Source organism: Dermacentor silvarum, chromosome 4 (genome assembly GCF_013339745.2).
Source record: "Dermacentor silvarum isolate Dsil-2018 chromosome 4, BIME_Dsil_1.4, whole genome shotgun sequence".
In the NCBI taxonomy this organism is placed as follows: Eukaryota; Metazoa; Arthropoda; class Arachnida; order Ixodida; family Ixodidae; genus Dermacentor; species Dermacentor silvarum.
This window is the reverse complement of record NC_051157.2, coordinates 41976516-41987437: the sequence shown is the minus strand read 5'-3', so window position 1 is coordinate 41987437 and position 10922 is coordinate 41976516. Positions and strand designations below refer to the sequence as shown.

The following is a 10922-nucleotide window of genomic DNA, read 5'->3' as shown; positions in this document are numbered from 1 at the left end:
CAACAAATGCTATGCGGTTTGATTGTCTATATTTGCGTCACATACACGGCCGAAACTATTAAAAAGCTCTGGAGGCGGCGGTATTTTTTGTAGCTTAGGTTGGGTAAAAGGCTGAGGCGTGACCCGCACTGAAGCGCGTTCGCGTGTGACTGGTACGACCATAGAATAAATAACTAACGTACGAATTGACCTTGCATAGACTTCAAATGAACTGCTACGAAGTGAATGGAAATAAAACGACGCGGCGCCTGCTACCACACCCACAAGAAATGGAAGGTAGTATCATCATCATCAATGTGCACTTCGAAATGCGCATAGCGGTGTACTTAAGGTGACTTCTCTACCATGCACGGTAGTTGCAAGCTGTGGCTTTGTAGAGATGATGGCGGAAGACGAAAAGTATGGCAAGCTGCCCCCATATTACGAGAACTTATTTAGTCGCGAGCCTCCAAATGAACATAAGGTGTTTATGGAACGCGTTTTTTACTGGGGCATCCCAGCAGTGCTCGGTGGATTTGCAGCTTGTATATCGAACTATTTCATGAGGAAGCCTATGATGAGCGGTAAGTTTCTCTGCATGTGTCGTTTGCCCTTGGGAGCTGTGTACACTGGAGAGTGCCTAAGCTGTTCTAAGGCTTCATTTTGTGCTGATTTAGCATGTTGTGTGCAGACGTAACGTCCTAGACACTGTAACGCTACTGGTAACTGATTTCTTTCTCCTTGCATTCAGCTACCGCAGCCTATGCTCGCCAAATGGAAACCGCTGCAGGTGCAACCTAGGAAAAATGGTAGAAGCAATGAAACCAGAAGTGCGGAAATATATAATATATACCATTCTCTGTTAGTATACTAAAAAGACAAGAGCAAATAAATACGTTCATTCTCGCATAGTAGCGTTTGGCTGAAGCACAGAACTATAAGTGCTTTCTTTGCTGTCTGAATATGTGAATGGCAACAAACTCGCCTTATAGGTTTACTTCTCATTTGCTTCTATAGGCACCGTGTATTGCAGTTTGCGCGCGATCTATGCGCCATCAACAAGTGAAGCTTTGGGACGGCCAGCGTCAAAACCAGCAAAACTGGAGAGACGCTCCGTGACACTTTCGATCGCTTATCACGAAAGAAGACTGTCCGAGTTGTGAGAATATCAAAGTGCGCATGCTCTGCATATGATAGCACGCGTTCGCGATCTATATGAGCAGCGGGAACAATTGTGAATTTGATATCGTCAAAGCGCAAGGCATGCCTCTCAGACGAGCGACGATAAAGAAGCCATTGTCGTTCGGAATGGCGTATCATTTTAATTGCCTCTCTAGCGGCCGGTGTCGGCAATACTGGGGCGAAAACATGAAATGTAGCGCCATCAGAACAGTGAACGGTGACCATGGTGCAGAGCTGTTCATCAACGAGCTGCTGCTGCATCAGATTTCTATTGTTCAGGGTTCATTCATCATCTTCATGCATCGGGGTTCAGGTGCTGCAGGGAGAAGACGTTTAAGGAAAAAAACGAGAAAAAAAAAAAACTGAAGTTTTCAGCTCTGACACTTACAGGGCGTGAAAAAGTACATTGTCCTGCAACCTGGTCGTTCAACCTGCATGCGGTGGTCGTTACTTGATGAGAGGGAGTACAAGGGAGTAAACAAAACTGCTTCCTTGAGACTTTCGTTACTGTATATTGTAGAATATATTGTGAAGGATACATTAACAAGAGAGACGTTTGATGAAAGTATCTGGGCTTTGTATTTTCTCTAATTTGTACATGATTTCCTGAGAAGTACTTTTGATGTTTGCAGGTATTCAAAAACACATTAGCTTCATGGCTGTTGCTGTTGGCCTTGGAGAAACCGCTTCTCGCTACGCTGATTTCCAGTCTCGGGAGCGAGATGCCATTCTTCGTCGCTACATCATGTTGCACCCAGAAGACTTTCCAGAGCCTGGTGAGAGATCGCAGACATGCAAGGCACCATTGACACTGCTGTTATATTTTCAGCATAATTGAATTCTGGGAAAGCTAACTCTTCATTCATGCTTGCTGCCAGGCCTGTAGCCAGGGGAGGGGCGCCCCCCCTCTCAAAATTTTTATCTTTACCGAAAATAATTACTGCAAAATAGGTGCTTTCCTCAAATAGTTGAGGCCTTCAGCAAGTGCCCCCCGTGAAAGTTCCTGGCTACGGGCCTGCTTGCTGCTCACTGGTTAGTTTGGGTGCGCCTACACTGTTTTATACATAGCAAGCAATGCTAAGAATGCTAGAGAGATTTTTGGTTGCATTCATGACTGAAAAATAATTCATCACATCAGAAGGAAGGACACAGGTATGTATGGGTGGTTTAATTTGATGTAAAACTAATGGTATATTCCACTGGTCAATCTGGAGCGGCCGGCGAAATCCTGGAGCGAGTGCTCGGATTTTACCTATCCGAATCTGCCAGCAGAGAGCAATAATGCTCCAGGGTGGATTATACGGGAAGTCTGTGCGCACATGTCACACAAACTGACTTCCGCTCTGTGTTTTTCCATGGCAACCAAAGTCGCCGTTCCACAGCGGGCGGAAGTGACGTATGCTTTTCGTTCTGTTTCCCCCCGAATCTGTGCCGTTACAATGGAGCAGGGGAGAGCGATCCGGTGCGGAGCGAGTTGATCCAGTAGAAAACGTGAACCTGGGCCGGTATAACGTAAAACTATTCCAATCTGTTCTTGTACAAAATCAGCCATTAGCCGTCTGTGATAGGTCAAAACGGCCCCAGCTCTGCCCATATGGGTGGCTGCCACACCCATATGGGCAGAGCTGGAGCCGTTTTGACCTATCACGCAGGGCTAATGGCCGATTTGGAATAAAAACAGATTGGAGTAGCTTTACATTATACCGGCCTTGGTCCCAATTGACCAGTGAAATCTGTATTCACCACCACAGAACAGAAAATCATGGTCTAGATCTACCAGTGAAAAACACCGTAAGTTACGTACATTCATGTGCGAAATATGATGCAATTATTACATGGCAGGTGTCGCAAATCTGAACCTATTTATCAACAAGCGAGCACAGTTTGTGAGCAAGTGTTTCTGTGACCAGCGGCCACAGTTGCGCTCATGACCAAAACATAGTACATTGCAGACTGCCAGCAGAAAGGTGCACACAAGTTGCAGTTGTAACCATGGAGATAGAAAGGAGCTCCAACTCCTCTGCCGCGCAGCGTATTCGCTCTGGACAAATCATGAAACGCAGACGCCGGCCGTCTAGTTCAGTTCTTTGCTTTCTCCCTCCGCTCCACTTCCTCATTCACACATGGTTTCTCCTCTCCTTTCAAGCCCGGCCGACTACTCTCCTTGTATAGCGCCATCTAGGTGCATTAAAACCATTCCACAGGTTGCTTCCATGGTAGCAGAGAATGGAAGTAGCGCAGAGCTGGCGGGGCGGTGCACGTCAAGCTTCTAGAAACTCGATCCATCAGCTGTCTCGATTTGTCAGCTATCATACACAAAATTATATGTGCACAAATAAAAAAACAACACAAATGAACACATACCCCTGCTTTTTCTGCACGTGCATGTCCCTAGAGAAAGCAGACAAAAAATAAAGTTCAGTATGTTTAATCATGCCCGATGGAACAAGGTGTGTTGATACTCATACTTGAAAAGGCGGAACAACACAACAGTAATTGATGAAGTGTTTTGTGCCCCTCTATAAACACAGATATGGCAGAGGACGGGAGAAGTTTTCTCTCTTAGCAGCACCATCTGATCCTCTGCAGCAGTGGCGATAGCAAATTCCTGGAAGCGACCACTTAAAGCAAAAGACAAAATATGTGTGTGACATTTTGAGTAGCACCTGATTTTTTTATAAGTACTGCAGTGAACATAAAGGGAATGTCCTACTCGATAAAACGAAATTCCCTTGATCGTTTCTACGATTGTCGAGGGTTGCCAGACGCAACTCATTGATGCTGAATGCCAGGAGCACCCACAAGACACCATTGTGGAAATGCAGAAGGACAACAATTTGTCTGCAACTGCACACACTGTAGTTACGTTACCTTACTGAGACACGTGTTGTAATGGGAATTTACAGCCTTGCTTCAAGAAGATCATTCCCACGATTTGCAGCCTGGAGGTTGCAGGGATCTGTTCAGTGAAGAGAATGGTTTGAATATGCCTTGAAACGACGATATTGCTGAAGAAAGCGGTGCAAGCAGCTTCACAACACAAAATGACAGCATTAACTCTTCGAGCACAAGTCAAAATTCACTTTTGCCGGAGCAATTTCTGCACCCAGAAAGTCAAGCTTTCACTCACCAACTTGACTTGGCCTTCATATGACCGCGACAAGGTACGGAGGAAATAGAGTGACACAAAAGGTGTCACGTGTCACGAGAAAAGTGCAAGTGAAGCATCTGTCTGTTTGAACGACGCTCAGATAAAGACAGTAATAAAAGGCACCCTTGCCCTAAAACCTTGTTTCCACTGTCTGCTGACAGCTCGAGACTGCACGGAGTGCCGTTGTATCCCCCCCTCCCCAATTTTGTATGTTTTTTTTCCTTGCATAGTCCGTCTATTTCGTTTATTTTCTGTGTTTTTTGTTCTGTGCCTAGCACAATTCCGTCGAACCTCCCTTAAAGGGACACTAAAGGCAAATATTAAGTCAAGCTAAAGTGGTAGATTAGTGCTCGTGAACGTCTAAGGCGTCAATATTATGTGCTGCGCTGGTTTTGCTAGCTCGCGGAACTTGCACAAACTGCAAGTAGCGGAGAATGCCACGTCCATGCGATGTCGCAGGATTCCCAAACAGTCCACGCCACTTGATGAGAGCAGGTGCAGCGGCTAATCCAATGCTTTGTCTTGGCTCGGTTTCTCCATAGCCACACATTTGTGTTTTGTGCAGAAAACCGTTGCGCTGTCTGTTGGGCGCCATTTACTCACCGACAGCAGTAAAGGGCGATGATGCTGTATGCAGTGTCACCACTCCCCGCTCGGGGGCGGGCGATTTGAATGGCGCTAAGGACCCTTCAGACAGAATAACTAAGTCCTAAATAAGACAGAATAACTAAGGCACGAAACAAGCACTGCAAGGTTACTTGAATCGTCTTTTAACAGTCCATGTTGACTTATTATTTTCCTTTAGTGTCCCTTTGTGTCCCTTTAATAAAGGCCCGGCATGGAGCTTGTAAGGTATAATAGGAGTAAATGAATTAAAGTGAAGACACGTTTCATCTGCTAACGTCTCTCTGCAAACCGCGATACCTATGCATGCTACTGGCGTCGGCATGTGCAGAGCAGACGAGACAACGAATATGCAAGGAGGTACGGGAGCATGGGCTGGCATGGCCATGTGCTGTTGCTGGTAGCAACGGGCAGAGAGATCTGATCTTGGTGCAGCTAGTACACTCTAGCTCAACCGCACACCTACACCACCTTTTGATTGGGTCAGCTTCCTCCCCTCCACATTTTTTCCCATGTGCAGCTCCCTCTAGTGAATGTGCTGTGAACTGGCAACTGGCGTTTCAGGATTTGACCCTTCCAGACGAGCGGAGTCGGCGCTCCTGTCTATCTTGCTCCATGGTTGTAACATACAAAGCAGTTATTCTGTAGAAAGCATTGCAGATGAACAACTGCACTGTGAAACGTGCTGAACGAGACCGCCATCTTTGTGGGGGTGTCTAGTATCTACACTGGGAATCACCAACAATTGGCGAACACAGATAATTATCAATAAAGGAATCGAGGTGAACTAAAAACATAATGAAAAAGGAAAACACAGTATGCATGAATGGCACGTAGAAGCGGCAAAAGAAAGCAAGAGAAGGAAAGAGTTATGAACTCCCTTCTTTAGTTTGTCTGCCTGTGTGGAATCTGAATATCGCTACTGTAGACTTGGGAGACCAGATGCATGGAGAAAAGATCACACAAAGCGTGATTGAACTGCTTGCAGCAAGAGAGAGAGGGAAATAACTTTATTCAAAACGAAAAAGTCAACGTAGGGAGCTGGGGCTCCCGTGCAAGGAAAGGGGCCCTTAGTCCAGGGCTCCTGCATCCTTGGCTGTGTCCCGAACCCGCCACGCCAGCTCTTGCTGGTCGCATGGGTCTGAGTTGGACAGCGTGGCTTCCCCTTTTAAAACGGAGAGCTCAGGGACGGAAACTCTGTAAAACTTCTAAAGATCCATGATCTAATACCAGGTGTATACCCCACACCTTTCTTGAAAGCTGTTACAGTGTTGGCAGTTTTTCCTCTGCACCCGGACTTTACTTTGGACTGGCCAGAGGAGTTGGCCTGAACAAGCTCAGCCCCTCATAATGCCTGGCATCATTATGATTTGTTTCCGCCTGTCCTTTTTAGGCAGGAGGCCAACTAGGTGGACAACAGATTAAAAGAAAAGGAGGAGGCCCCCACCCTTGTTTTTATTTGTCATTTGACCACCTTCCCTCTTACCAAATAACATTCCCCATTTTGATGTGACCCAGCTTGAAGACAAAGCATCTAGCCCTACTCTTTATATTGTTAAAGGGACACTAAAGGCCTATATTACATCAATGTGGGCCGTTAAAATACCATTCCAGAAATCCTGCTGTGCAAAATAGCATCTGAAGGGTCCACATTCCTTTAGCGCAATTGAAATGACCTGCCACGAGAGAGGAAGTGTGACGTTTCATAAGCCCTCTGCTGCTATCGGTTCATAAAACTGCGTCTGACAGCCAGTGCTATGGTTTTTTTTTTTTTTTTTTTTTGCTAGAATGCGACAGCAAGACCAGAAACAGAGTGAAGACACAGCAGACGGCATCCCAAGATATCACATGGACATAGCATTTTCTGCTGCTTGCAGAAATTTCACTTGCCGCCCAGAATTTTGCGTGGTGCCCCACCTGTTACGTGATTGCATAATGACATGACAGCAACCAGTGTGCCTGCTTCGATCCAAATTAGCTCTTGCAACTTGCTCTCCTCCGTGACAGCAAAAATAAATGGTAAAATGAGTTGCTACGTGATGTCCCGGTAGAGTCTCAAATCGTGTCCTACATTTACCTCGATTTCTCGCTTACTAAAGCTTCGTTCTCGATAATATAGGCCTTAAATGTTTTTAAGTGCGAAGCACTTTAAGGGCCCGGGCTGTCGGCGGGTAATGTGATCTCATGTCATCGTGGTCACGCGCAAAAACAGGGTAAAAAAAAGTGCAGAATTGATCAAAACTGGTTCAATATAAACTAACATGATTCAGAATAATTTAAAAGATAGGAATAATCAAGCATTGAGCACATTAATTAGCAGAAACTCGTGAAAATTGTTTCCCAAACGCCAGTCTGGTACCAGCGCAGCGCAAGAAAGGGTGCCACCACTCCACAAGCGCTCAATTTTTCCTCACTCCAGCGCTACTCCAGCCCACGATCGGCACGCGCCGTGTGGCAAGAGAGAAAGAACAGGGCTTTATAAGCAGTTGGCGCGCTCCGGAACTTCCTTTGTGCCATGGATGCCGAACTGCAGGGGTGCATCGAGCGACATCGCTGGTGCATCACTGCTTCGCACTTTCCCAGGTTTCACGTTAGTGGAGCTGGACTTGAACTACACAAGCACAGGATTTTTTTAGTTTTAATTTATCAATTAGGCTTGACTTAATATTTGCCTTTCGTGTCCTTTTAAGCTGCCTAGCTGGAGTGCATAGTCTTGTGTTTGTAGTTCATCTGTTGCCATGCTAGGCAACCTTGAAAAAAATGTTCCAAAAGCCAGGGGAACTCATACTTGAACGTTTTATCACTGGCTTCACTCAACAATAAAATATAACAAAAAACATAGGCGTTTCGCCACCTATGCTGGTGGCATTGTCAGTACACAAATGGCAACAAATGGGAAAATACATCCTATTTATGTATGATACTGCCGTACACATCCGGCAGGGGGCCACGGTTAGAATTGCATGCAGATTGATTGCGACGGATAAACCATGATTCCACAAATTTTCTTGGGCCCCATCGGCGTTCCCGTGCTAACGTGGCTACATTATCAAAATCGAACATCTGTCCTTTTGTTAAACAATGATTGACCAGTTCTGTCTTTGCATGTGTGGCATGCGTGGCTTTCGTAGCATCCCTTGCCATTTGTGTACTGACGATGCCACCCGCATAGGTGGCAAAACGTCTATGTTTTTTGTTATATTTTATTGTTGAGTGAAGCCAGTGATAAAACGTTGAAGTAGGCAACCTTGGTTCAAATATGTGGAGCACTGCATGCAAATGGGCCTTCATGAGAGTTACTGTATTTTGCCCACTTCAACTGCATTGTGTATAATAATTTTTGAGCTTAGCTTTATTTTATTTTTTTCTCCTTGCAAAATTGCATTGGTGGTTGTCTTTCAGAGCGGAAGAAGTACAGAGATGTTCTTGAGCCCTGGATTCCAGTCCGATGAGTTCTGCTGCTTCCAAGTCTTCTTTTCACATGTCGCCATAGTTGAGAGATTGTTAAATAGAAATAAAACCTTGCGGTTACACTGTGTCTTTAGTGAATGGATAAAATATTTATTGGCAAGAAACAGCAAGTAAGCGCTCTTTATTTTCATCCTTTTCATTATATATAACCATCATTATCATCATCTGCGTGCTCTATCTGGGAGCTACCAAATAAAAGCATTGGTTCGACCTCTGTCTCACAGTACATATATGCATGATGCAGCTGCACAACCATAAAAGCTACCATAGGATTCCCCAAAAATATTATCATAGCTAAAAGATCGCTAAACAGGCCAAGGATCAGTCAGGTTACCATCTGTATTTAGATTCAAGAAAAGGTATATATGTTCAAATTTTAGTTCAATGATCACAGTAGACTTATGGTCAAATGAATTTTCACATGTGAGGAACAATGTGTGATCATTTGGTTGCTTTCCCATAGACCCAATCCAGAAAAAAATAAAATAAAATGAGGGGCCTGTTTCAGCACACTTCGATTGGAGAAGGTGACGCTGCTAGCTACATGACAAGAAAATGGTGTTTCTGTAGACGTAAACAGCTACGCCAGTGTCAACAATGACATGGAACCCTGCAGAGGCAACACCATTCAAACAACAATTTAGGAGGTCCTCGATGTGACTCTTTGTGCTGGTAATTACAGTGAAGACATTGCCCTTAAGTTTTCAGAACCGGCATTACACACGGTGCTGCTGACGATGACCTGAATATTTTGGTACGCTTGTGAAATATTTTTTATTAGTGTACCATATATAATTTTTAAATACCGTAATTGCAACTATAAGTGGAAATGAGGTGCAACTAATCCAAGGAAATTTTTTTTCTTTATATGTAGGCTTATTAAAGAATGCACTGGAAGGCATGAGAAAGCTTCTAAGCTTCACTTCAGTTTACAGTTTTTCTCATCATTGCTGTTGGCTTTGCCGATATTCAAGAAAAAGATATTTTTTTTCACGTAGCACAATATCGATACATAGCAGTTTGTGTGCATTATCGAGGAAAGGCTGTTGCTAATTTGAGGTGTTACTGTGATATGATGTATGTACGCCAAGAGCCAGGGAAAGATTACAGGATAGCTCTGTACCTTTTAACTCTCCGCAATTTCCCCTAAAGTTTACGAATTTATGTTTGTTTTTACAATTTTATGAATGTTGCATCAAGTTTTCTGGGTGAAAAAGTTTCGCTCGCAATTTTCTGAACCCTTCATTGGAAGTCTTCTGGTGTTGAAATAACGTTGGAGAGGTACTTGCCTCATGCAAGTTCATACAGACTAATTCCTGAAGCAGGCGAAACTTGCAGCAGCAATATCACTGTGATTTAAAAGCAGTGTGTTGCTTGCTTGTCAGTCTTTGCTTGTTAGTTTGCTGTTGCTAGTGTACTGCACCTAAAGGTAAATAATTGTTAATAAAGTGCACATGTATCCCACACAAGGCATGTGCTCGAGCCAAGCTTTGAAGACAAATTAGTGCTATTCCCTCTTCTCCATTTTCCCCTCTTTTAACCCTTTATTGACGAATGTTTCCGTGGTTCGGTATGGAGTACAATGTTTCTGGCTAAATGTCTTTTAGGCCAACACTGGACGATAGGCAGCAAGCGTCATATGTTGGTTTAGAGCAGAAACACTGGATAAAAAAGTAGTTTTGCACGCGGCTTACTTTCTTTGAAAATTACGGTTAGAGCAGACAGGCCGTTGCAAGATATCCGGCTGTAATGGTGTCACACGTGATGTAAAGCAAATTAAATGTACCCCTATTGTTCAGCTGTGACGAGAGCTGTACAAATTCCAAACGAAACAGGTGGATTGGGATCAAGCCCACTTCCACTTTTGTGTCTGGGTTTTCCTCCCTATTGCTGAAAATTTTTCCATGGAATATTTTCTTTTCTTTGATTTTGCTGATTACCAATGTGTTCTGCATGTTTCAATAGAAAATAAACATTTTTTTTTTTTTCTGGTATTTGTGTGTGCCACCATTAAAGAGTGCACAGGTTCGCTGGTATGTATGTCAAGTAGCTACCAAGGAAGCTAAAGGTCGCCCAAGCCAACTAAAGCATAAGTGCATTGAATTTTTCATTTTTTTTCCCCACCAAACAACAGTGTAAAGAAGGCACCGAACATGCCACCGATAGGATGTAAACCCACAACCTTAAAGTGACGCATAACATGCCCCACCAATACACGTGGTCGTGGCTCTCCCTTCTTCCTGTTCCTATGGTATTTCTGTGGCCTAAATCACAAATTTGTTATGACCATGGAAGATGCATAAAGATTACATTTTCTCGCTACTTTGTAACTCTACCTGAAATTCAGGCATGCACTGCGGCCAGCTCGGAATGAACTGCACATCAATATTCTAGGTGAACGTGTTGGCTGCAGCGAATGTTCATTCTTCTGTAGATTTCTTGCTCGCAAACTTTTTGTGGCTAGGAGTATACATGTCGCTGTCATGTAGCCTCCAGAGTGCTAGCCAGCAGCACT

General features: G+C 44.2%; 1 protein-coding gene across 1 annotated transcript; it reads left to right on the top strand.

The window, feature by feature from the left end:
- The first annotated feature begins 345 nt into the window (after window positions 1–345).
- On the top strand, window positions 346–8472 carry LOC119449864 (NADH dehydrogenase [ubiquinone] 1 subunit C2-like). The gene is made up of 3 exons (XM_037713144.2): window positions 346–563; window positions 1794–1937; window positions 8339–8472. The coding sequence occupies exons 1-3, from the start codon at window positions 380–382 to the stop codon at window positions 8386–8388; spliced, it is 378 nt and encodes a 125-aa protein (XP_037569072.1). The 5' UTR covers window positions 346–379; the 3' UTR covers window positions 8389–8472.
- Window positions 8473–10922: the final 2450 nt, after the last annotated feature.

Coding starts and splice junctions, on each gene's coding strand:
- LOC119449864 (XM_037713144.2), top strand. CDS start 380: ATGATGGCGGAAGACGAAAAGTATGGCAAGCTGCCCCCATATTACGAG. Junction 564..1,793: donor GAGGAAGCCTATGATGAGCG/GTAAGTTTCTCT, acceptor TGATGTTTGCAG/GTATTCAAAAACACATTAGC. Junction 1,938..8,338: donor AGAAGACTTTCCAGAGCCTG/GTGAGAGATCGC, acceptor GTTGTCTTTCAG/AGCGGAAGAAGTACAGAGAT.